Source organism: Notamacropus eugenii, chromosome 1 (genome assembly GCF_028372415.1).
Source record: "Notamacropus eugenii isolate mMacEug1 chromosome 1, mMacEug1.pri_v2, whole genome shotgun sequence".
Lineage (NCBI taxonomy): Eukaryota > Metazoa > Chordata > Mammalia > Diprotodontia > Macropodidae > Notamacropus > Notamacropus eugenii.
Window position 1 is genome coordinate 6,176,387 of NC_092872.1, and position 26,952 is coordinate 6,203,338.

The 26,952-nt window shown below is 42.7% G+C and overlaps 1 protein-coding gene across 3 annotated transcripts in view; it reads right to left on the reverse strand.

Annotated features, from left to right (window-relative positions):
- RNF123 (ring finger protein 123) overlaps positions 1-23,340 on the reverse strand; it is a 107,299-nt gene extending 83,959 nt beyond the window's left edge. For all 3 annotated transcript variants that reach the window (XM_072650896.1, XM_072650887.1, XM_072650877.1), the window contains exons 1-7: positions 23,173-23,340; positions 12,150-12,261; positions 11,705-11,789; positions 8,289-8,368; positions 7,556-7,653; positions 6,983-7,037; positions 6,586-6,671 (exon numbers count right to left, since the gene is read on the reverse strand). In XM_072650896.1, the coding sequence (XP_072506997.1) occupies positions 6,586-6,671; positions 6,983-7,037; positions 7,556-7,653; positions 8,289-8,368; positions 11,705-11,789; positions 12,150-12,231 (486 nt within the window). In that variant the 5' untranslated portion in view covers positions 12,232-12,261; positions 23,173-23,340. The remainder of the gene's footprint in view (positions 1-6,585; positions 6,672-6,982; positions 7,038-7,555; positions 7,654-8,288; positions 8,369-11,704; positions 11,790-12,149; positions 12,262-23,172) is intronic.
- Between the last annotated feature and the right edge of the window lie 3,612 nt (positions 23,341-26,952).

The following is a 26,952-nucleotide window of genomic DNA, read 5'->3' on the forward strand; positions in this document are numbered from 1 at the left end:
AGAACAAACCTGACATACATTAAAGAGGTCATGGGAAGACAAACACACTACTAAGCTGTTAGTGGAACTATAAATTGATTCAATCATTCTAGAAAACAATTTGGAAGGAAGCAGGAAAAGTCAATAAACTGTTCATATTCTTTGTCCAAGCAACTCCACTACCAGACATACACCCCAAGGAAGTTAAAGACAAAAAGAAAGGCCCCATAAATGCAAAGAAATTCATAACAGCATTTTTTATGGTAGCAAGAAACTAAAAATAAAGCGGGTGCCCACTGATAGGAAGCTAAATAAATAGTATGTAAAATACAATGGATTGTGGTAGCCTAAGAAACAATAAATATGAGGAATTCAGAGAAACATAGAAACATACATGAAATAAGCAGAACCAAGAGTAGCACAGATACAATGACTAAAATAATGTAAAGGAGACAAATGAAAAGGCAGACGCATTTAGATTAAAGGAAATGACCAGTCTTGGTCCCAGAGAGCAGATGACAAAACATACATCCCTCCTCTTGGATGAGTGATAGGAACAGAGTGTTACATATAATATCAGAAGCAGTTTTTCTAACTATTTTCCACTGTTAAAATGAACTACAGTATAAAAAACAGAAGTCATCAAAAGAGAGGGATTTTTGGAAGTCATATCTGACTAAACTAATTTTCTTCGATTACAAGATGAAAGGAATGCTATAAATACCTAGACTTCAGCAAAGCATTGGACCAAACCTCTCGTACCATTCTTCTTGGGTACCAGACAACAGAACAGTCAGATTGGTTTAAAAGGCCAAACCAAAGTATAATCATGACTGAGTCAATCTCAATATGGAAAGAGGCTTAGAGTAGAAATCTCCAGGAATCTGTGCTTGGCCTCACACTATTGAAACCTTTCTTACTGATGACTTAAGACAGAGATGTGCTTCTCAGAGGTGCAGATGACATAAAGCCGGAGGGTATAACTAACAGGTGAGCTGAAAGAACCAGTAACCCAAAAAACTCAGCACAACAGAGATACAAAATATAAAAGGAACAAATGTGAAAACAGACTTCACAAGTACAAGAGAGAGAGGAATGACTGAATTGCAGTTTATGTGCACAAAAATCCAAGGTGGTTCAGGGGACTACAAGCTTGATACGAGTTAACATTGTGATATACATGGCAGTCAAAAAAAGCTAAAGTTTGTGCTTCGTTAAGAGAAATAAAGAAATGACAGCCCCTATCTATCTTGGTCAGACTCCATCTGGAGTACCAAGTTCCATCCAGGATGCCAGTTCGGAAAAGGACACTGATAAACTGGAAAGCATTCAGAAGAGGCAACCAGGTAAAGGGCCTTGAGTCCATGACATAGGAGAATGGAGTGAAAGAACTGGGGATGCTTAGCCTGGAGCAGAGAAGACTTAAGGGGCACATGGTAGCTGCATTCAAGTATTGAAAGGTTTTTCATGTAAAAGAAGGACTAAACTCACTTAGTTTGGCCCCAGAAGGCAGAATCAGAAACAACTGGTAACAGTTACAAAGAAGCAAACTGAGGCTTGATACTAGGGAAAACTGTGGAGATAAAGAGGGAAATGAAGGGAGATATGTGGCTCTCCCTCACCAAAAGACTCCAAGCAAAAGCTGGGGGGCCACTTATTGAGTATGTTGTGGCAAGGACTGTTTCTTTAAGTACAGATTGGACCAGATGGGTGTTAAGGTCTCTCTTTTCTTACAACTCTCAAATTCTGTGATTCCAGGATCTTCTGAGGAAGCCATACCACTTTGGAACAGCTCTAATTGTTAGAAAGTTCTTCCTTATGTCAAGTATACATTTGCCTCTTTGCACTTTGCCCATAAAGGACATTATTGTAAGCATATTCTGTATGGTCAAACCTAATAGTCCCTCAGATACTTGAAGAGAGAAATCCCAATGCCTGGGATGCCCTCACTTCCCTTCTTTGTTGAATTTCTACCCACATTTATAGTCTAACCCAACCTTCCTTGTAGTAACAAAATTTCCCTCTGGCCCCTGGAGCACTTTGTTTTGTGCCTCTCGTGTTAAGGAATTTAAATTTAAGTGAATGTGTGATCTTTTCAGTGTACTTATTCTCTCCAATAGTAGAACTGCCTCCTCTGAGATTCTGGCTCACTTCCTGTAAGTCCTCTACAAAGAATCTAACCAAATATTTGGAACCTTTCTACATTCTGTGAGTACCAGTATAGCACTCAGGTCAAGTTTCTATCATCCCCAGCTTCTAATATAATGCCCCAAACCTAGTAGGTACTTAATAAATGCTCTTGATGGTACGATCCCTTGCTCTCAATATATGCCCAGTTTCCTTTTTCCTGAAAAGCTTTTATGTCACTTCTTACATGAGTCATCACTTGTAATATACTACAGCCTAATTAAATCTACCATTTATCTCTCCTCTGCCCTTTGCATCATTTGTAATTTTGATTATCCTCAAAGTATGGAGTTTCATAATTCACAGGCATATAGTATTACTGGAAAAATAACGTAGTTACCACAATGGATTTTTGTGTCAAGCAACAGTCTGAGTTGTTAACTAGTTGAATACACTACACAATTTCCCAAATGGAATTCAATCCAATGAGTGTCTTCTATTCAACTCTTGGCCCAGTTCAATGTCCTTCTGTAATGCCTGTCAAAAACACTGTACCAATATACTAATTCATCCAGCTGAATGCACAATCTGTGCAACAGCTGTTCTTTATCTATCTAGTTCTTTCTGTGTGCATTGGTGAAGCTGATCTATTCTGAGTCACCATGGATGTCACTGAGGAGGTCCTGTGGTATCTGAAGGACTGATGCAGTCAACACCATATTTATGAGAGTAGAAGCATCCTCATCAGCTTTAAGAAATCTTCCTTTCATTTGGACTCTACTTGCAGGCGTCTTTCATGATAGAATCAAACACCTTTGGCAAGCATGTTTCCATTCGTTTCACTTGACACTGGTGGTTAGAATATGGTTCAATCATGTCCTCTCTGTGACTGCATCTACCAACACACTTTCTATGATGGTAACATATGCATGAAAAATATCACATAGGAGGAGACATTTAATGCCACATTTTGCTCCATTAAATCAAATGCTTTTTCTTATAATAAGCAAAAGTGGAATGCCTATTAATCAAATGCGTAACTGTGAAAATATGGTGCATGTTCATCCTTCATTGCCAAAGAAGACCATGCCATCAGAGAAATGATGACATGACTTGCACTTGACTTTGTTTTGAGCGAGGGAGGGCTGTGCAGGTCACCAGCCTCACTTCTCCTTCAAAGCCATCGGAATCCAGTGACTAGATGTTCATCAGGATGACTGGAGATGACCACTCTCACCAATGATGTCATATTTTATAGCTATGAGAACATAGGCACATGGCTTAATAGTTACTTATAATCTTCCCGATCACTTTTTTTTTGTAATAATACTATCTGTGATTTCCCCTACAATTATTTGGCATCTTCCCCTCTTTCAAATATCTTGAAAAACCAATCCTTTAATGCTTTCAAAGCTGTCACCTTTCACAGCTTCCTTCTCTGTTTTGTGCTTGGTTTGCTCCAGGGCTGTTCTCAACTTTATTTTTGCTGTTCTTTGTTTGACACAAAAGATGTCATCCGACAAACCTCCCCTCAAAGTATATCCCGCAAAATAACAGCAAAAACGCCTCGATGCGATGGTGACTGATGACGGACATCAATGTCGTGCAATGTCTGTCATAGAAAGGTGTAAGTTTTAGCTTTAACACCGTGGCATCCATGTCATCCACCACATCTGGCCTGTGTTCAGTGTTTTCTTCTGCATAGTTGTAGTCACTAAACATAATGTTCTTTTCTCCCTGTCTTCTTTACTCTCAACTTCATTTTAAGGTGATATTTCCACTTCCTCTTGTAACACATCAGAAACCAAAGATAACGGACTCACTGTCTTACATGGCAGTAAGAAGGCACTGCAGAAACACGGGCAGATTCGGTGCATTTTCTGGAGCCCCTGCTCTCTACGTTTCATCTATAAATGCTTTGGTGATGATCTGGCTTTTCAGACTCATTTGTTTCCTCCTACTGCGCGTCCCTATTTTATCAGGTGGTATTCACAAGCATTCTCCTCTGTAACGTTCCGTAAATGTTTACATTCTAAACTAGATTGTCCACAGCTTCTGTGTCCTTCCTCTTAGTCAGAAAATCAAGTGTTTGCTGGCTGACAGGGTTTAAAGCCTCCTCACTGTAGTGGTTACTCACGTTGATTAAGCTTCTATAGGCAAAAGCAATGGTCATCATCAATATCTTTTCCTTTATCTGGTTTTAATTTTTGAGCATTTATAGCTTGCTGAAGAGAAGTGACATGGGATGACAGAAAGAGAGCTGGCCTTGGAGTTGGAAAGAAAAGGCTGTTTGTAACACTTTCCAGCTCTGTGACCATGAATAAGCACTTAACTCTTTGATCCTATTTCCTCATCTGTAAAATAGGGACAAGAATACCTAAAGCATCTTCCTCATGGGGTGAGGGCGCACACAAAATAATGCATAGAAAGTATAGAGTTTGGCCAAATTCTAAAGCACTAAATCCATGGTTAATTTTTTTTAAATAGGCAATAATAAAACTGTCATAATTGCCAACAGTTTCTTCTGGTTTGGTATGAACTCTAATCTTTGCTCTAACTAAATAACAAACTAACTGCACACAGTTAGCTGACTCAGAAATGCCTTTCATACCAATAACTAGCCACTTCCTATCTATTAAAATGACTCATTTTTTGTACTGTGGTTTAGTGTCTGCCATGCTCAACACCCTTCAACTTGTATCTGGAAGAAAGTAATACCGATAACAATGATGATGATAATAGCTAACATTTATATAGCGCTTACTGTATGTATGCACTTTACAATGATTATCTTATTTGATCCTCACAACAACCCTGGGAGGTAGGGGCTACGATCATCTCCATTCTACAGATAAATATGTACAATGTATAGGCAGAAGGCTTCTGAGTATTCTATAAGCCTTTGGCTTTTCTGTTTCTTCATCATATATTCATTTTGGAACCATATATTCCAATGAATTTTTCACCATTTCCCTCTATGACCACCTCCATGATGAAGTCTCTAAGTACTGACGTATACACTGACTTCTTTTTGGAAAACATTTGTGAATTTTTCCTAGATTACCTTCATAGCACTCTCTTTGCTAACGTTCATCAAGGGCAGCACTGAAAGGTAAGACACAAGTGTCCAATGATACGCCCCCGGGGGCACAATGAACTCAACGCTGCCAACTCCTTTGTCTCTCCCAGGAGAACCTGGAAGCCAGCCTTTCATTTAGCTGCAACCTTCTTGTGTCTTCTGGTTTCATTTATAGTAAGAAAGTCCAGTTCCTCCAGTAGTATACTGACTCACTGGTCACTGGAAAAAGATCTCATACTCAGAGTACCAAGAATTAAGATTTAATGTTTGTAGACTATCTGAAAACAGACTTTGAGAACTCTGTGCCTCTTTCTTGGCCACTCTGCTACTATCTCTGCAGAAGCAGAAGAGGGTTTCATAAGACTATGGAACATTTTGTATTTTTTTGTTTGTTCTGTGGGCTGCCATGGCAGAAGAATTCATCACCCAATACTCAACCCACTGGTGAGGGCCCTCTAGCTAGGCTGGTACTCCTACAGCAGACAGAGTCTGCTACTGTGACGACTCACTTTTTCCAGCTTAGTAGAACCTGCCAGACCTCCACTGACATAGCCTTTAAGAATCCTTTGGAGTCAACTCCAAAATAAGATGAGGCATCAGAATAGCTAATATAGAGAGGGCCCAGGATATAATACATACATACATAAATAACTGTTCTTCAGTTATTGCAGTCATGTTGAACTCCTGGTGACCCCATTAGGAGTTTTCTTGGCAGAGATAGTGAAGTAGTTTGCCATTTCCTTCTCTAGCTCATTTTATAAATGAGGAAACTGAGGCAAACAGGATTAACTTGTCCAGGATCACACAGCTAGTAAGTATCTGAGGGGAGATTTGAACTCAGAAAGAGTAGTCTTCCTGACTCCAGGCCAAGCTTTCTATCTACTGCACCACCTAGTTGCCTTATAAATGGCCATGATAAATATATGATATGATAAATAAGAGTTGAACATGATGGCAATAACTGAAGAACAGTTATTTATGTATGTATGTACCATATCCTGGAAATTCCATGAGGAGAGGGACTAGGTTTTATTTCCAGTACGCTTTCTATCTCCCATGGAAACCAACACAGGATTTGCCCCCATTACACACTTAATAGATGCTTATTATATCATATTATATTATCTGGGACTATATTCTCACAGACTGCTCCTGCAAGAGAAAGCAGAGTGAGAAAGGGTAAAGACAGACTTTGTTCTATGAAAGCTTATTGTTGTAACTTCAACTTGGCTCTTCTCAGGCCAAAGGGCCTTACTCCTGGCAGCAGCCCCAAATAAGAGAAGTTTCCTCAACTCTGGAATCTCTACACAGGCCTCTGTTCTCACCAACTCCAACATGCTCTAGTGAGGTACTACAAGACTAGGTGAAAGACTGAATACAAGCACTCCAGGCTAATATACCTCCTGGTTGAATCGGCAATTGAGGGTACACCAGCCGATCTGCATGAGCCCCTGGGAGGAGATAAGCACCTCATAGATCCATTTCCCTAGAAAGAAGTCAGACACAAGTTGATTCATTAATGAAGAGCTATTATGCTTACAGTAAACACCACACTAAAAGGAAGGCTTTGTTTTTCTTGGCAAGCCTCACACCACAATGGCTACAGGAGGCTTCCACTTCTGCCTCCTTCCAGCTGAGATCTACTTGGTCTACCACTCAATAACCCACACTAGCACATAGCACCTAAATCCTCAAAGGTCCCAGGACAAGACAACCTTTACCTTTCTCTGTGAAAGGAGATTCCATGAAAGTCCCCTGCCCCTATCACATTCTCCCCAATCAGCTGAAGGTACTTACCTTTATACACACAGGTGGTGGCCCGGATAGAGCCAAAGTTACTGTGTCCGATAACCTGAACCAAGGAAAGAAAGGTATCTGAGTGCTCGGGATTTATCCCCAGCTAGCCTCCTTTCTTCAATAGACAATAATTGTTCCCTTTTGGGAATTTTAAATAAGAGAAACAAAAAGTCTCTCATGGACAAGGAAATGGATGCTAAAGCATCATCTCAGTAAGATCTGGTCAAAGCCCTCATGGTCTTCCTTTCCCTGATCACAGAGAGACACAGCCATCCCCCCTTAAAGGAGGTTTAGCATCACTGTCTAACTTGTCTGTTTGACTCACCACCTTCTTCAGAGAGGCCCAAACCCAGAAAGGCTAACTTAGCTCCCCCTGCACAAATCATCAAGTTATATGCACTCTGACCAGATGAATCAGAGAGTCAAGCCATTGGTGTCAAAATCAAGTTATAGCATGGCAGAAATTAGGATAGTCATTACCTTGAGGATTCCCACAACTGTGAGGCCCCACCACCCTCCCTAATGTTGACAGGGATCATCTGCTCTCCACTTCTTAATCGCTCCCAAACTCACACCAAGAAGGTCATCATCCACCAGGAGTAGCCCCTCAAAGCCACTCGTGTGATCCAGGACCACAGTGGATGGCCCAAGCCGCCCTTCTACAGTCTGTTCTGAAATGAAGAAATGGGACAGTCAGCTGAAATCATCTGAAGCAAAACCAAAGACCCAAACAAGCAGAAGGTGAGAAGGCTCTCTCTTGTGATCAGTCACAAACCATCTCACCTGATGGGTTAAAAATCAGACGGACATTCTTGGAACAAGTTTCACAGCCTCAACTTTTTACAAGGAAGTCAGTATATGATGGGGTCACCTATTCAGATTACGGCAATGTTCCCAACCTGGACTTGCTCCCTAAATTGAAGGGTGTTCAAAGCTTCTATAAGAACTTCTTCTATTCAGAGAGGCCCAAAGCAAGTCCTGAGGTCTGCCAAATAAGAAAGAAACTAGAAGAGGAACACCCTGAATGAGAGAGATCCAGGTCTGTTTTGAAGAGCCTTGTGGGGAGGGGGAGGGTTTCAAGACGCAAGCACTAGCCATTCCATAAATGCACCATTCTCCTGGGGTCCCATTCTAGGGACTACAAAGTGATTACACGAGCATTTTGCTCACAAAAGGTCCCAGGTCTTGTAGTGCCCCGGCTCTGCTCCATTCTACAATTTCTCATCTACCTATGAACCTATGAAAACTGGTCCTCAGTCATCACCACCAAGAGAATATGGGTTTCTGCAGTCTTAGGAATATCTACCTTCACTCTCTTCAACTTCATCCTCCTCCTTCAGCAGCTGGTCCAGATGTTCCTGAAGGTTCTGAAAAGTCAGAGGTTTTCTGGAAAAAAAGGGTAAGAGGGAGACTTACTTCATCTATTCCTGGCAACAGAGGTTTATTGAGTTGCAAGGATTTAGGCATCAGAGTCATATTTTCCTAACTGAAGAAGTCACAAAATACCAGAGACAGTCAAGTAAACCATTGTTATCCTCCTCTAATGAAGCCCCATGTCCTGGTGCTGCAAGATGTGGCCCTGGGGAACTGGCACTGTAAGTGGATGGATTAAGAGAGATGGCACTAAATCCCACAGAGATACAAACAGAATCTCAAAATATCAGAGTTAGAAGAGATCTCAAACATCATACAATCCAACTCATACATTTAGGTTTGATGGAAGAAAAAATTCCTAACAATTAGAGGTGTTCAACAGTGGAGTAAGATTCCTTGGGAGGTAGTGAATTCCCCCTTTCAGGAGAGCTCTAAAAAATCAATGAAAAAGTGAGAGAGTTGATGTCTACTTGTCAAGGATGCTGTAGAAGAGATTCTGGCTTAGATGTAGGCTGGACTAGGTATAGCCTCTGTGGGCTCTTACTCACTTCGAGACGCTGAGATCTCTGAAGAGGACTCCCCAACAAGTGGTCAATTAGCCTTTGCTTAGACAGCTCATGATGGATGGTGAACCCACCACCTCCTAAGGCTCACCATTCCTCCACTGAACCACTTGGATCATCTAAGCCAATCTCCCTGGTCTTAGTCTTATCATCTTTGGCTAAGCAAGTACCAGGTAGCTAAGAACATGGGTTTCATTGCTAGCTTGAGGAGCTCCAAGGCCAATGTCAACATAAAAATTGAGTTGAACTAGAGACAAACAAATGTCTGGACTACTTGCAAAAGACTGATTAAGAATAACAGCAGGCTAGATTCTTACTAGGTAACTCAGTCCCATATCTAAAGTCAAAAAATCCTATTTACATACATAAGCTACATTTCCCCTGATGTAAGTGAAGTCCCATTCCTGTGTTTCTGAGAAACGCTGGTCGGATCTATAATACAAATGTAAATATCACGCCAATTCTTAGTTTTGGATAGATGTAAAGAAGATGGAGATTGGTTATTGTCCTTCATTCTCGAAGAAGACCAAAATGACATCACTATGATGCAGTGAGATTGTCATGTAGCCTGGAATATTTCAGTCAGCTTTTGTGTGAACTGTGGTCCCCCTCCCTTGTAAATCTCAGCTGGAAGAGAATCAACACCAGGGGCTTTGCCACATGAAAGGAGCCGAATGGCCCTAAAAATCTCTAAAAAAGATGGCAGAGGAACACCTCTCCCCACCACTTGCCCCACTCTTCCTTGACTCAATCCCAGAAGAAATAAAAGACAGAAATAAAACTGGGTTGATTTTTAAAAATGTCCCCCTAACCCTCAGCTACCATGTACCATCCTAATTACATGTGTAAATCCTAAAATATTAAAGGCAGACATGCATGATGCCACCAAGAGTCCCTCCTCCAAGGACAAAGGTAACCTCTGCTTTCCCTCCTGTCCACTGTAACCTGAACTCATTTCTCAGTAGTAAAAAGGTCTCGGTGTTATTTTTAGCTTCCTTGGCTGCTCTGACATGAGCTCAGCCTCTAAGAATAGAGGGAGAAATGTAGCCATAGCAGAGCTCAGGCCGTGTATTCCTGGGCGTCCTTCCTCTAAACAACTCTCTGCAGGGCCCCAGGGCCCTACCACTAGTAGCACTCAGATTGACTGCCTGCCCAGCAAAGGCAGATACTTGCCTGCAGTTTTTATCTTCCTCCAACTATCTATCCTGGCCTTCTCAAACAGGAAAACCTGCCTGCAGCACACTCTCCTTTCCTACAACACAGTTTTCATCCAATTAGCCTTTTATTGCTAATGCAAAAGGAGGGTTGTGAGATGGAAAACAATTCTCTCCATCTCTTTATCATTCTCACAACAAGGCAGCACAGAGAGAAGCCTCAGACTCAGCAGTTCAGAACTTCCTGCTGTATCTTACTTCCATTATCCAGGAAGTTAGTAAGGTACAGGAGGAAGCTGGGTATTATGTCTCCATAATAACTTCCTTGGTGCCATGGCTCTCAGGCTATGGAGCTATCTCATCCCATCCTATCGCTGGCAGGGGGACATGGCAGTGACTATTAGCTGGGACTGCCACTCACCTACCCACTTGTAAGGTGTAAGAGGTAGCTCAATGTCTAGGCTCTTCATGTATAAGAAATTCACTTTCCAAAATAATTCTTCCAGTTAAAAATAATCTCTCCTTCCTTAATGACTTAATGGAGTACTCTGGCTGCATCCTTTGTCCCTATATCGTTCTTTCTTGCATCTTGTGAATGTGTACCTTACCCACCCTACCCCCCAAGAGATTTCAGGTTTCTCAAGAGCAGAGATAACGTAATGATCTCAGATCTCCAGCACTAAACACATAGCAGGCACTTAAAAATGGCTGCAGAATTGAAAAAGATACTTCATTTTTCCAAAAAAATTCACCACAGGACTCCTTTAAATAGCAGTGTACCATAGGAGAAATAGGACTGGATGTCAAGTCAGGAGAACTGGGATGGAGGCCTGGCTCCAACACAGCTCTGCCCCTTTGACCTCTCTCAGCCTCAGCTTCCTCATCTGTAAAATGGGAATACCACTTCTAAAGTATCTCCCTCAATGAAGAAAAGGAAACTCATGAACATTAAGTACTTTATAAACCATAAGTCATTTTACAAATGTAAGGTAATCAGTGAATACCAATCAAGATGGCTATCCCCTCACATGAGGCTCTTGGGAAAGAGTCGGAGAATGAAAGGCACTCTGTGATACTGGCTGGCATTCTGACCACCCTGGAAGCCTCAGATGCTGTGTTATCTCCAGGGCTCAGCTTCTTGGGACAATCTGCCCTGATCTTCCCAGGCTACAAGGACCTTTCTTTCTACAGAACTCCTAACATACTTGCAGGCTGTCCCATTCATTGAACACTCAGATTGCTCTGTCCTGCATTATTTGTCTTTTTACAGTGAGAATGTCTGATTGTCCTATTCAGACTGGAAACTTAGAAGGTAGAAAATGTGTTGTCTACCATATTAGCCTAAATAAAACAAGTCACTCTTCTTTTCCCCTCTCCATCTGGCTGTCAGAGAACATAAGTGCCGGCCTGAAATAGTGCTCCTTTTCTGTATCTACCTATATGTTGCTTTTCATTTCAGAAAGATCTCGTTTCAGAGATGCAACCCATTAACACCAATAAGAAATCATTTCTGTACCTAGAAGGTGCTGAATATTTATTCATCCTTTGTTAATGACAGAATACCCAAGAGCAGCAGCAGCTCCCTCCCCAAAACAGCCTTGTGCTTGACACAAAGAAGACTTCCACTATACCTGGTAGCAGTGGTGGAGGGGATCTGGGATGGGCTGGGAAAGATACGCTGTAAGTAGTCATTTAGTAGCTTTTCATTGACAATACCTGTAAGCACATGAAGCCAAATGGGAAAAAACAAAGGGAGGAAAGTCACTATGGTCAATAAGGTGCTAAGTCAACTATATATTATTTGGGCTAGTCACTCCCCAGCTGAGCTAAGCCAAATAATGAGGAAAGGAAGCCACATTTTGCAGGAAGAAGTAAAAATTTTGGCAAGTTATACAATCCACTGCTATTGGAGACAAAGGAAAACGCTGTCCATGGACTGCTATTCAGGAGTTGGTGGGCCTTTTGCTTCTCCTCCTCAAAACACTTTTTTGGCCTAAATGCCTGAATTAATAACTGCTGGTAACATGTTCTCTCCCCCACGCTCTCCCCTGCCCCTTCCTTGGCCAGGACTCCCACCTGGGACTTTGGGCTTCTCTGAATCAGAGGTCAGTCTAGAACTCTTTGTGGAGAAAGATGAGCCTGCCCCTTTTGACGTCATTCTTCATCTCTCAGTGAACAGTCAGTGATCCTGGGGGTGGGAACACAAAACACAGGTTTTCACACACAATTAGTATGACTTCAATCTGTTTTGTTTGACTATACTTCTGTTACAAAGTAGAATTTCAGATCAGGATGGGGGAACTGGAGAACTTTCCTTTGTATATGGAAATGCTCATATTAATGGATCCCTGTCAGATTCAGAACAAGTATCTTTTCTAAAAATAGTAGAAGCTGCTTGCAAACGGCAGCAAGGGCATGTGCTAACCATATGAAACAAGAGACTCTCACGGTCCCGACCTCTGTTTCTGCTTTGTGTACTCTCTCAAGTACAACGGACTAAACAATGATGGAGAGAGACAGACTTCTCAAGCCTAGTGACTACCTTGGGACTTCAGGAACCCCCGTGTTCCTCAGTCATCGCCAACTGTCCTGTTGGAGTCACTCCCCAAACTACAATTTCTTGCAGGACATGTCCACCAACTAGCTGGTCCCCACACCTGGAATGTACCCCCCCACCTCACTTCTACCTCTTAAAATTCTTAGTTTTCCCCAAAGCTCAGCTTAAGAGCTACCTTCTACCTGAGACCTTTCCTAATTGCCCAGTTTCTACTGCCACCCATGAAATACTACCTTGTATTTAGGGTTAGGGTATACATACACACACACATACACACACATACATATACATACATGTGTATATACATAAAGCGCAACAACAGTATTACTATGAGCGTGCTGGCCATTCTGGGAGTTGTCTTCTCTATCTCTGACCTCCTTGTATACATATGCCCAGCAGGAGAATCGCTAGTCAAACGGTATAAACAGTTTAGAGACTGTACTGCCAATTACAAATCAGTTTCCAGAATGGCCAGACCATTCCCAGCTCCACCAACAGTGTATGAGTTTCTGTCATCCCACAGCCTCTCCAACATGGATTCTTTCTGTCCTTTATCATCTCTAACCATTTACCAGGTGAGGTAACCCTCAGGGTAGTTCTCATCTGTGTTTCTCTTACTGTTAGTGATTTGGAACAATGTTTACATCGTAGCTGATCGTTCATGCTCTTCTTCTGAAAACTCAAAGCCTTTTAACCACCTGTGTTCTTGGTCTTTAGGATGCAAAGGTTTTTTTTCCACTTAGCAATTTTCTTCTCATTCTAGCTGCAACGATCCTGTCTTACGCAAAAGTTTTACAATTTTATGTGGCTTTCTAGTTTCTTTTTTTATGATCCCATTGTTTGATGAAGAGTTCTCCAAATCATAAGATAACTTCTCTCATTCCATAATTTTTGTCACCTTTTATTTTAGGTCACGCATTCATCTGATGATTACTGTGGCGTATTTAATAAAATATCAGTCTAAATACTGAGATACTATCATCAACACTGGGATACTACGTTCCATTGTTTCTGGTTCTTGCTTACCAAGTCGGTCTCACCGATCTGTTTTTTAACTAGCAACAAATAGCTCTGATAGCGTATACATCATGAAATACTTTGAAGACTGAGAGTGCAATCCTTCATTCCTAATTTAGTTATTTTCCTTAGGATTATATATCTTTATCTTTTAAATGAATTTTGTTATCATTTGCTCTATTAGTTCTATAAAGTAACATAACTGTTAATTTGATTAGCATAATATTAAATCTGTAAATTGAGCATTATCATTTATATTTTATTAGTGCAACACAAAAAGGGGCAATGAATATCCCTCTACTTGTTTAACTTTTTTTTCCTGTAAAAAGTATTCTGTATTTTTCTCTAAGTCTTCAGTGTATCTTGCTAGGCTGACACATGGATAATTAATGCTTTTTGTAATTATTCTAAATGGAATTTTTCTTATTCCCTACTAGTTTTTGTTATTGCTATACAGAAATATTTGTGGATTTCCTTTGAATCCTCCTATTTTACTGAAGCTACTAATAATAAGCTTCTCCATTCACTGTAGTATTCTAAGTAAAGTATCATGTCTAAAGACAGGAGTAACCTTTTCTCCACTTTGCTGACAGTTATGCTTTTAATTTCTAGTCTTATTTCACTAGTAATCCTAAAACTGGCAGTGTGGAATATGTGAAACTCTGCATATTCTTTGATCCAATAATCCCACTTCTAGGTCTATACCCCAAAGACATCAAAGAAATAAATGTATAAAAATATATATAGTAAAAGTGTTAGGTTTTGGGGGGGTTGTTTTTGTGGTGGAAAAGAATTAAATACTGAGTAGGTGCCCATCAACTGAGAAATGGCTGAACACATTATGGTACACGTGTAATGTAATGCAATACTACTGTGCTGTAAGACACGACGAAGGGAACACTTCAGAGAAGCCTGGGAAGAGCTGTGTGAAGTGAGCAGAACCAAGAGAACAGTTTATACAATAACAACGATAGTGAAAGGCTCAGGAACCCTGATCCATGCAGTGACTGACCGAAGATTTCAGGGGACTCACGGTGACAAACTTGGAGTACAGACTGAGACTTTTCAAGGGGAACACGGCTAATGTGAGAATTTGTTTTGCTCAACCATGCAGATTTATAACAGGGATTGTATTCTCTTTGTTTCTCAGTGGAGAAAAGGGGAGAGAAAGAAGGCAGGTTTTTGTTGACTGAGAAACATTAATTTAAAAATAATAACAATAATTGCAGTAGAGATAAAAGTGTCCTTACTTTACCCTTATTAGGAGAGCTTCTTATATTTCTCCATTGCAAATAATACTAACTTGGTTTCAGAGACAGACCTTTTAAAAAACAGCATTCTTTAAAGGGCATTTCCACACCTTTGTTTCTTAGGGTTTAAGGTAGAAATGAATACTGAATTTTGCCAAAGCTTTCATCTACTTCATGTGAGTTGTTTTGTTTTTTGATTAACATGGTTAATTGTGCTAATTTTTCTCATTGTTAAACCATTCTATCTTGGCCAAAGTGAATAATTTTTGGATAAACTGCTATAGTCTTTTTATTAGAACTATTTTAAAATTTTATATCTATATTCATAATTGACATCAACTTATATTCTCTTTTTCTGCTTTATCTCTCCTTGGTTTGAGTATCAAGGGCATATTTGTTTCATAAAAGGAGTTTTGTAGAGAACCTTATTTTTCAATTACTCAGAATAATTTTTATAGCATAATTACATGCTATAATAACAGTTAATTGCTCGTCTTCACTTGTACACCTGTCTGGACCAAGGTTTTCTCTTCTCCTATTTAGTATTTCATTGAAGACTTCTTTCTTACTACATTTTTGCTCCATGTTTTCAACTAGCATCTGGATGGCACATTATGCTGTCTCCATTCTTGTCTTCTTTTGATCAACACATCCAAGAAAAGCCTGCAGACCATTCTGGTCTGTCTCTTTCCTCTCCCTGCAGCCTGTTTCCTGACCATTCATTTTATCATCCAATGTTCTCCAACAAGGCACTTTCTTCTCTTTCCTTCATTTCCCATCAGCTGTACTTTCTGGATTCTTTTCTATCATTATTATGCCTGAGTCAGGTAGCTTCTCTCTCCTACCAACTTTTTTGCTTCCTTTTGTGATGTCTTTCCCCACAAAATTCTAAGCTCCTTGGGGGCAAAGACTGTCCTTTTCTTATTTGCATCTCCAGTATTTGGCCCAGTCCTTAGCACAGAGTAGACATTTAATAAATGTTTATTTTATTGCATTATATTCTAGGGGAGACGTGATGGTCCAAAAAACCCCAAACTTGGAGATACAGAGTCAAAAGTGCCATTCCACTAGACCATGCTGAGTCTCTTTCCCAAAAATATCTCACCCTGACTTTTGTTCAAATTGTGAGATGAAAGAAATGACAGATATATGAATATGAATTTTTTTTTTTTACAAATGATCTAGGGATTTAAAGAAAAAAAGATCGTTGTTTTCATCTAAGATGTAATCACAGGATTTGGAACTGAAAGAGACCTCAGAGATCACATTATTCTAAATACATTTTAAAGATGAGGAAACTGGGGGGCCAGAGACATTAACTTGCTCAAGGCTACACAAGTGACCTTGGGCAAGCAGAATAGACATTTGAATTCAAGTCCTCACACTTCAGATCCTCTTTCCATTTCCACACACTTCACAGCAATGCAAACATATTAACTATGCATTGCAATTCCCTGTCTGGGTAAAAGAAAGGGGCTAAGACAAGAGTTCTTCACCTAGGGACCATGAACTTGTTTGGATTTTTGAAGGCAGTTTGATAACTTTGTTTCAACATAATTGATTTCCTCAGCAATACTCTGTATTCTGTTTTATGCACTTTAAAAACATGATTCAGAGAAGAGGTCCAAAGGCTTCACCAACTGCCAAAGGCATCTATCACACTCTCACACACATGCACACACGGCTCAGAACCCCTAGGCTAAGAAATGCCATTCTTGGGACTCCAGTAGGAAATATATATTTGTCAGCAAAAAGTAAATGAAAGCCAAGAAATCAGGAAGGTCCTGGAATTCCTGTTGGAAATTCATCCATTTAGCCAACTAGAAGAGAAGAGATCAAAGGGCATAAATAAGCAGAAAAGTCTTGGCAGATACAAGAGAGGATTCCAAGTAGGAAAATTCCAGATACTGATGTGTTCTACATTCCAACATAAGTGTCCTGAGCTCAGGAGAAATTACCAAGGAACTCATTTTCTGTTCCAAGTCACCTGAAAACCCTCTATCTTATCCCCAGATATACTGAGTACAGTAGCTGCTTAGAGAAGCAGAGGAAAGTGTTAAGTGCCAGAGGCAGCGGTATTGAGGGTCCTACTTTCTAGTAGAGGAAAAACCAAGTAAGAACAAGTCACCACCTACACAAGGAGAGTACAGAGATCTGTCATAGTCTGTTCTAGATACACTTGATTAGAAACAGGAATTGCCCAGCAGATCATAACCTGTTTCTCCTACACTTATCTTGTCTCCTCAAATAGAATATAAGACTATCTTCAATTTCCATCTCCCCCAAGTGCACACTGTAGGTATTTGATAAACACATGTTGACTCTGATCTGTTCGGGAAGTATGGGCAATAGCAGCAGTGCTCAGTCTGTTATGTTTCAAATTAACACAGCAGTGCCTGCTACCAACGAACAGCCATTGAGAATTCCCAAGTGCTACAGGCAGGGAGGAAAAGGAATGACTACCAAATTAATATAAGGTTCTTAACTTGGTATTCAAGGTCCTCCCAACTCTGGTCCTAATTTACTTTTCAAGTTTTCACTACTTCCCTACACATCAATCCAAAGTTACCATTTCCTAAGCCAGTCCTGTCCTATCCCTCTTCTAGACATTTGTACATGGTACTTCCAAATCTGGAGAGACTCCCCACACATTTCCTTCAAGGCCCAGTTCAGGGGCTATCTCTTCTATGGCATTTTCCCTTATTTCCTCAGTCAACAAATAATCTCTTCCCCTCTTGAATCTATTTGATCTCACCTATGTACTAAATCATGATCTAGGATAAGGACTATATCCATGATTTCACTGCTAAAGGGAACTCCCAGATGAGGAAACTCTCTTTCCCAATCAAGTCATTACCTTCTCTGCAACTTGAGTCTTAGAGAGTTGGCTGGGCTGCTGAAAGTTATGTGACTTGCCCACAGTTTTATAACCAGTACATGTCAGAACAAAATGCAAACCCAGGTCACCATGCCGCTTCTCATAATCTAACTTGTATCACAGGAGGAAGCTGGGTGGTATAATGGATGGAATGCCAGACATGGAGTCAAAAAGGGCCAAGTTCAAATCCTGCCTCAAACACCATATGACCCTGGGCAAATCACTTAATCTCTCAATCTCAGTTTCTTTATTTGTAAAATGAGCATGATAATAGAGCCTTCCTCAGAAGGGTTGTAATGATCACATCAAATGACATAATATATGTAATGTTCTTAGCAAACTTTAAAGTACTATAAAATGTTATCTCCTACTAACCTTGTTGAGAAAGCTTTCAGTACCATCCTCCTGCATATCCTCTCCTCTAGGTTTTTATGACAGTGCTCTCTCCCACTTCTACCTAACCTATTTGCTTTTTTTGTCTCCTTTTCTGGATCTTCATCTAGGGCAGCAAGTGTCTTCTGCCTTGGACCTTCCTTTCTCCCTCTATACTATTTTACTGGGTGATCTCATCAACTCTAATGGGATCAATCATCAGCTTTATACAGGTGATTCCCAGATCTGGATATATAGCCCTAATTTCTCTGCTGAGCTCCAGTCCCATATTACCAAATGCCCATTGGACTTCTCAAACTAGATGTCTCATAGGTATCTCAAATTCAACATGTCCACCACAGTACTCATTATCTTTCCCCCAAAGCCCTCCCCTTCTTCCCAATTTTCCTACTATTGACGAAGGCACTGCCATCCTCACAGTCATGCAGGCTCGTAACCTGTGTCATCCTCAACTCCTCACTCATCCCCATATCCAATCAAATCTTGTAGCTTCTACCTTCAAAACATCTCAGCCACCACCCTGATACAGGCCTTTGTCCATCTCACACCTGGACTACTACAATAAGCTTCTGGTTGGTCTTCATACTTCAAATATCTCCCCACCCTAATCAATTGTCTACTAAGCTTCCAAAACCCAGATCTAACTATGTCACCCTTTTCCACTTGATATACTCTGGTGGCTCCTTTTTACCTGCAGGATCAATTATAAAGTTCTCTGTTTAGCATTTAAAGCCTGGCTCCTTCCTGACTTTCTACTTTTCCTATACCTTACTCCCCTCCACTTATTCTGTTTGTCCTTTGTTCTCCAAGAGAACCATGACATCAAGATGATGACATGGCTTGTACTTGACTTTAACTTTGAGTGAGGGAGGGCTGTGCACTGTCACCAACCTCACTTTCTTCTCCTGAACCAACTGGGCCCAGTGGCCTGATATTCATCAGGATGACTGGAGACGGCCCAGGATGCAATGTGAGACACTGGCGCTTTCAGGCTAAGGTCTTATCACATTCCCACTTTGAGTGAGATACACCCATTCAATGAATAGGTTTCTTTAAGTAGTTACTCAAGGGATGGCCCCTTTAATAAAAAAAAAAAAATCAGACTGAGAGGAGAAGACCCTAGGGGTTCCTGAATGAAAGAGAAACAAATAACTATTTAATAAGTACATGAATGTAATGGAACATCTGAAATGCAAGAGGGCTGAATGCACAAACACAATTTGCTGTAGAAATACATCAAACAACAATGGAAAAAGCAAGGATGGGAAGCAGGGCAAATTTCCTGATCTTGAAGGCGAGATGATTAAAAGAGGGAAAAAACAGAAGAACCAGTATCTAATTAGGTACTTTAGACTGTCTTACATTGTCTTCCTACACAAGTGGCTAATAGCTGAATAAGCTGCAATATATAAAGTAAAATTTTGTTTTAGTTGTTTTGAGTGCTGAATTTATTATATACTTAAAATCCAGCCCTTTTGATATCTAGGCATACAAAAACATAGCATAAATGACTCAACATATTAATGATAAGCAATAACCATGAAGTGCTGTATGACACCGCTATGCTTACCTGTTTTTACATGGCAGTCCATCTTCCAACTTGATGCTTTTTCACTGGCTAGCCACCTTCCATATCTAGAATTTCTGTCCCCTTCCCTTCCTGGCCTTCCACCTTCTGTAACCTCTTCCAGCCCTTCCCCCTGCTACTTATATTTACATGGCATATACTTTGTGCATACAAAGTTATTTACATGTCTTCTCCTCCATTAGAACATGAACTCTTTGAGAGTACCGATTGTTTTTTCTTTCCTTGTATACTGAGCACAGTGCCTGCCGTAGTAAGCAGTAAATAAACTCTTACTGACCATTGCCACAGTTCTTTGTGTGCACATCTCATCACTGCCCACTCCCCACGCTCTGTCTTTTAATATGGTATACCGAAAAGGTCACTACCCTTGGAGTCCAAAGACTTGGGTTCATACCCCACCTATAATACTTCCTAGTTATGGGACTGTGGACAAATAACTTCTGAGCCCGTTTCCTTGTATGTAAAATGGAGATAATAACACTACTTGCAACTACCTGCCTCACAGGATGCTTATGAGAAGACTACTTTGTAAACATTCCAATAGCAAAGAAATGGAAGTCATTTTTTTCATCTTTGCATCTCTAGCACCTGAGACATTGCATACAGTAGGAGCTCAACAAAGACTTGTGGTTGTTAAATTGAGAGAGGGAAGGAGTCAGAGACATCAGGTTCTTCACAACAGCAAGCTGTGGGTGGACACCCCTGAAGAAGGTAGTTTAGAAGCCCACCAGTAAGGCAGGACCTATGCACATACAAACTCACTAAGCAAACCACTGTGCTTTGCACCCTTTCTATCCAGAAGTGGAAGGACCTCAAGAGCTCTTCTGGCCCCCACCCTGCTCCAGGCTCACGTCAGTCAGGCACGGATAGCATATGGAGAATTATTACATACTTCCTCGGATGTACATTCACTGCCATAGTCCCACAATGATAAGAATTAAGAATTCTTTCTTATGCCTGTCTCAAATTTCTTCTGTTTTAATTTAAGAGTATTTCCTCCTGTGTGCTCCCTCCAGGATAGGAAGAGTCATTCTAAGCTTCCTTCCCCCATTTAAAGACAGTGGAGTTGACTCTGAAGCTTCTCTCCTAAGACTCTAATCTCTTTAACCAGTCCTCTAAGGCCAGTTGTTCTCTGGACCTTCTCCAAAGATCAGTTACAGCACTAATGTCTCTGACTCCCTTTTCAGATGTAATACTGAGAGACCGCTCAGTCCCTTGCAAGGGAAAGAAGGTTTCAGAACTCAGTAGACTTCACACAATTCTTCAAGTAATGTATTATTATAAACTTAATAGCTGCCAAAAACTAATACCCAATAATCAATGAAAAACCTAAACCATAAGAAACCTTAACTTAAAGACTATCTAGAAACTGATTATCTAAAGTATTTATGTTAATTTTAGCCCAACAGAAACAATAGAATACTGTCTCTTCCCAGTCTCTTCTTCTGCGCATACGTAGATGTGTTGGCCCTGCCCATTTTACATCACAATGATTTCCTAAGAGTTTCACTGTGTCAATTTTACAACCTCTCCACCAATCAATCCAACCACCACCCTGGGATTCCAGGCACAACTGAGAGGAAAAAAATACTTGTATTAGCAGAGTCTAACCTAATGAAACCTGAGCAGTGTTAAGTAAGGTCAGGCCCTAGACTTTGCTGCACCAGGTGTGTCTTAAACATTACATCTGACAGCGTGTGGCAAAAGATGAACTGCCCCCTAAGAATGGTGACAAGCACTACTAGAGATGTAAGTGTTTATGTCAGGCATTAGAAAGTCAGCGCAGAGTATCACTATTAACCCCTCTGGAAGTAGCTTTTGGCCCAGGGACCTTCTCATGGAATCCCTATTACTGACCCTCATTCCCCAGAAGGCTCTGTTTGAGTCAGAGGAGAAGGAAGATGAGTCACACAGGAGGGAAACACCTAGCCCTGGTAGAACCCAGTGGCTCAACCAAGGCCTCTACCTGATCCCTTGGTTTTTATTTGGATCTATCACTGCCTAGGCTTATTAACTAAACAAGTCAGGAAGTCCAGGGCACCCCAGACACCCACTGTCCCAAAACCAGGTCTAACTGTGCCTTCCAAAGACTGACCCTGATGGAACAAAGTTGAGGACTCGGCACTGAGCAACAGGGGAACATAGATGGAATATCGGGATCAGCATGCGGGAGGTGGCTTCCAAGGAAAAAGCAGAGAAAGAATCAAAAAGGAATAGAGGAGAAAGGAAGGACCCCAGATCTGAAGAAAGTAGAGGCAGGAACCCAGGAAGGAAGGTACAAAAGTTTAAGCCAGAGGTATCAAGCCCTTGGGCAACACTCCTAAGAATCCGAGGAACCAGATGAAATGTCATTGCATAATACTTACCAAAATAAATGAAAATACGATAAAACATAAAGAACGTTACATTTAAAAACTAAGGAAACGTACAGCCTACAGGAAGTCTTCCGCACGGATTACGGACCCTAGCTCCTCTTTGAGTTTGGCACCACGGGACAGGTAACGAGGGATCACTGCGGGAAAGGAGGGGGACCCGCAAGGGACAAGGGCCCGGTGGGTAGAGTTCCAGGCCTGAGGTCAGAACACTTGGGGATCCTGCTGGCCTCAGTTTCCTCATCTGCAAAATGGGCTGGAGACAACGGCCAAGCACTCCAGCCTCTCCGCCAAGAAAGCCCGGAGGGGCCCCAAGAATCGCACGGCCGAACGACAAAGGGAATATCTGGGGGAGGTCGTGACGGTGCCGCGAAGGGTGAGGGGACCCCAAGGAGCCGGCGGCAGTGAAGGGGCCCGGCGGCTCAGGCTTCTGGAAGGGGCAGCTGCCTCCCACCTCCCTGCGGGTGTGGACGAAGGGATAAGACCCCGGGGAAGGCGGCGGTGGGCTTGGGGGTGCCCCGTAAGGGCTGGGGGGGTTACTGGGAAAGGTGAGAGGTCCCAGGTCAGACCAGGCGCGGGCACTGCGGGAGGGCACAGCGCGGAGGGCTGAGTGAAACAAGGGGCGCCCCGGCGGTGAGGGGCACGTGGGGGGGGCACGCTGACCGCGGCGGGGGGTCACAGCGGGGGTCACCCAAGGCCCCGGCGTCGCGGCGAGGGGCGGCCCCAAGCCCGAGGTGCCCGGGAAGAATGGGGGATGGTAAGTTACTGAGGGGGTTACGGGATGGGCAGAGGGGAGGGACGGCTATGGGGGGGCTGGGGTGAGAGGTCATCCAGGGCCGGGAGGTCCCGCCAAGGGGACGCCGGGAGCGGGGAGGGGGGAGGGACACGATGAGGGGGACACCCCGAGGGAGGGGTCGACACCGCCCCCTCGTCCCCGGCCGCCGGACTGCGGCAGCCCGGCCGGCCTCGGGAGCCCGCAGGCCCCGCCTCCCCGGCTCCGGGGCCTCCCCGGGTCCCCGTGCCAGTCCCGGCCGCCACACTCACCCTCCGCCTCGGCGCCTCACACAACATCCGCCCGGCCGCTTCGGCTACGGCTCCCGGCTCAGGCCAAACCGCAGCCACAAGCGAAGCAAGCGTTGAGCCGCGCGCTCCCGGAGCCACGCCTCCCATCTCTCTCCTACCTCCCGCCACGCCCTCCTCGTCCCGCCCCCCACCTCTTCCCCCGCCCTCCGCTTCGTAAGCCACGCCCCCAGTCAGCCTCCACTTCCGGTTTCCGACCCCTGTCAGAAGCCACGCTCCCTCCCTCGGTCTGGAGCTCGAGCCTCTATTCCGCCCCCTCTCCTTCCCCCGCCTCCCCTCCCTAAGCCACGCCTTCTTCCCGCCCATCCTACCCGTCTGCTCCCTCCCCGCCTTTTTAGACCAGAGCGCTCTGTGCCCCGCCCCTTTCGCTTCACGAGAAGGAGGCTGAGCTGGCCCACGCCCTAGTCCTGGACAGCTGAGATAGAAGCGAGTTCCCTTCAGCTGTCCGTGGTGGCGCAGTGGATAGAGCAGGAGTCAGGAGGACCTGAGTTCAAATCTCACCTCAGACACTTGACACTCCCTGGCTGTGTGACCTTGGCCAAGTCACTTAACCCCAACTGCCTCATCCTGGGTCATCTCCAGTCATCCTGATAAATATCTGGTCCCTGGATCCAGATGGGTCTGGGGGAGAAGTGAGGCTGGTGACCTCACAGCCCTCCCTCCCCTCAACACAAGGTCAAGGGCAAGTCATGCCATCAGTTCTCTGCTGGCATGGTCTTCTTCGGCAACCAAGGACGAGCACACACAGCAGTCAGTGAAGGTGCCAGGTGCACTGTGTATAAGACACAAAGAAGGACAAAGGACAGCGCCTGCTCTGTGTACAGAGAGACATACACAGAACCAACAAATTGGAGATGGTTAGCAGAGTAGCAGCGGCGGTTCTCCTACCCATCCGACTGCTCCTTGGCTGGGTCCTCCTCTGCCCTGGCCGATCTCATCAGCTAGCCCTCTGCCTTTCATCTTTATACTGACTATTCTCAAATCTACCTTTCCTGCCCCAGTCTCCCTGCTGACCTCCAATTTCCCTCTCCAACGCATTTCAGACATCTTAAACTGGATGTCCAGGAGACATCTGAAACTCAACATGTCCAAAACAACTCGTTACCTTTCCCCTGCACCTTCCCCGTCCTACCTTCCCATTATTGAAGAAGGCCACGCCAACCTCTCCGTCCTTCAGGCCGACAGCCAAATTGTCATATGTGCACAGCTCACTCTCTGACTGACTGCCACCATGCTCTCATCATCTCACACCTGGAATATTACAATTGCTGCCTCAAGTCTCCACATTCTAATCCACCCTCCCTTCAGCCATGAAAGTGACCTTCTAACTCCAATTCAGATAGTGTTCTGGGATGTAGGCTTCTTAGTCAGCACCAGGAGAAAATAGGACAAAAGAATTTATTAGCCTGGGATATTCTACAAGCTTTTGCTGGTTGCCGAGATGGATATGATGACTCATATGGCTCATACCCTGTATGTTCCACAGCTCTTGTCAAGAAACATTCTATCTGAGCAGGTGGTAACAGAGAGAAATAGCTGATCCAGAAGAGGTTAAATAGCCAAGATTAGACACCTGGATAATAGGATGGACTGCTTTCCAGTCCCTTGTTCCTAATATCCTGTTCCATCTCTCAGCCCTGGTTTACTCAAACTATTCCCTTCCTCTTCTCTTACTCAAAAATTAATGCAGCTGGCAGATGTCCCACCATCATGTTGACTGGATATATTATAATTCATATTTTCCAACTTCAGCCTCACTAAACAAGGCAGACCTTTGTTCCACCTTCATTTGTTCCCTATCTCACTCCCCACAGAAGCTATTACAGATGTTCCCTTCCTTCCTCAAGCTTCCCACACCTTATCATACATGCTATCAGGCTGCATAAGGATATTGGCTCCTTTTTTGGAGAAAACTAAGACAATTAGATTTGAACTCCTTCCATTCTCTTCATCTCAATAATACTAGCTAGTATCTATAGAGTGCTTGGCAAAACACTTTACATCAATTATCACATCTGATCTTTACAACAAGGTGAGGTAGGTGCTATTTTTAATGCCCCTTTTTTTATACTTGAGGAAAATGATGCACAAAGAGATGAAGTGACTTGCCCAAGGTTTCACAACTTGCAAGTGGATGAAGCAGGACTCCACCTCAGGTCTTTACATTTCCAAGTCCAGAACTCTCTCCGATAGATCTATCCCTTTACCATTCTTTCCCATTCTCTTTCCTTTCCCTAAGTCTCTGACAAAGAGGTGGCCCTTTCCTTGCCAAGGCTAACTCTTTTATATATCCCTTAATCCCATCCCCTTTCATCATCTCCTGAAGATTTCATCCTCAATCATTACCTCTTCTCTTGCATCTTCAGTTTCTATCTACTGGTTTCTTCCCTACTTCCTTCAAATATGCAGTTTCCCCAGTGTTTCAGAAACACTAGTTCCTGTCATGCCTTCAAGCTAACATATCTCTCCTCACTTTTCAACCCAACTCTTGAATAAAACTGTCTACATTCGCTATGCCCATTCTTTGTCCCTCTTCAACCCTTTAAAATCTGGTTTCCAACTTCATCACTCAGTTGAAACTCCTCTCTGAATGTATCAACAATCTCTTAATTGCCACATCTGATGGTTTTTTTCCTCAATTCTCATCCTTTTCAACCTCTTTGCTACATTAGACACTGTTGACCATCCCTGTCCCCTTGGATGATCTCTAATATCTAGGTTTTTGTGCCATAGTTCTCTCCTGGCTTTCCTCTTACCTGTCTGACCTCAGTCTCCTTGACTAACTCATCATCATGCCTCTTGGTGACCTCCAAGATACCTTCTTAGGTCTTTTCTCTCTATGTTTTCTCTTAATAACCTCATCAGTTCCCATGTGTTTGGCTATCATATAACTTACAAATATGCACATATATGTATATATACATATGTCCATATATAGTACACACACAAACTGTCCCAAAAGTCTTAGTGCACTCCACCTCTTTTTTTGTGCTAGCTGTCCTGTATTCCCGGAATGCCCTTTCTCCTTATCTCAGCTTGCCAGTCTCTCTCTGTGAGATATATCTCAAGTACAATTTTCTGTTTGCACTTTTCCTGGTCCTCCGAATTGCTACGACCCCTCTCCCAACTACCTGATATGCAACTACTTTGTATTGGTTCATTTTATGTTTGCACTGTTCATATTTATGTATGTATTTGTTGTTTTCTACATTTGATTGTAAGCTCCTTGAGGGCAGGGACTGTCTTCTTAAGTACCTAGCACATAGTAAGCACTTAATATTTATTGAATTAATTGGATTTCATTCTTTATCCTTTTATCCACGGCACCTACTACAGTATCTGATAAGAACAGGACCTTCTCAATGTTTGTTGATTGATTGGTTAGTCAATATTAAATGTTTGTAACTTTAGAGGTGTGAGTTGTCACATTTGGGCTGTGGCCTTGTATACTCCAAAGGGGGAGTCTCCTGTGCATGCTCCTCAGTCACAGGTGCTCTCTGTGTGTGTCCTTTCCCCTCCTGCTACATTCTCTGTGCATCTGTTTCCCTTACTCATGTGCACAGAGAGAAGGGTGTTTTCCCATCATTTTTTTTACTAGGCTGTTTGATAAATGTCTTCTGCGTTTGCTCATTCTCAGCGTGCCTTTAACCTGAGGCAACTTTTCAAGGACTTATTTGTAAAAGGGTGCCACTTGCAACACTCAGATTTTCTTAGGAGGCTTTCTCTGGGGGCCAGAGGTCAGGT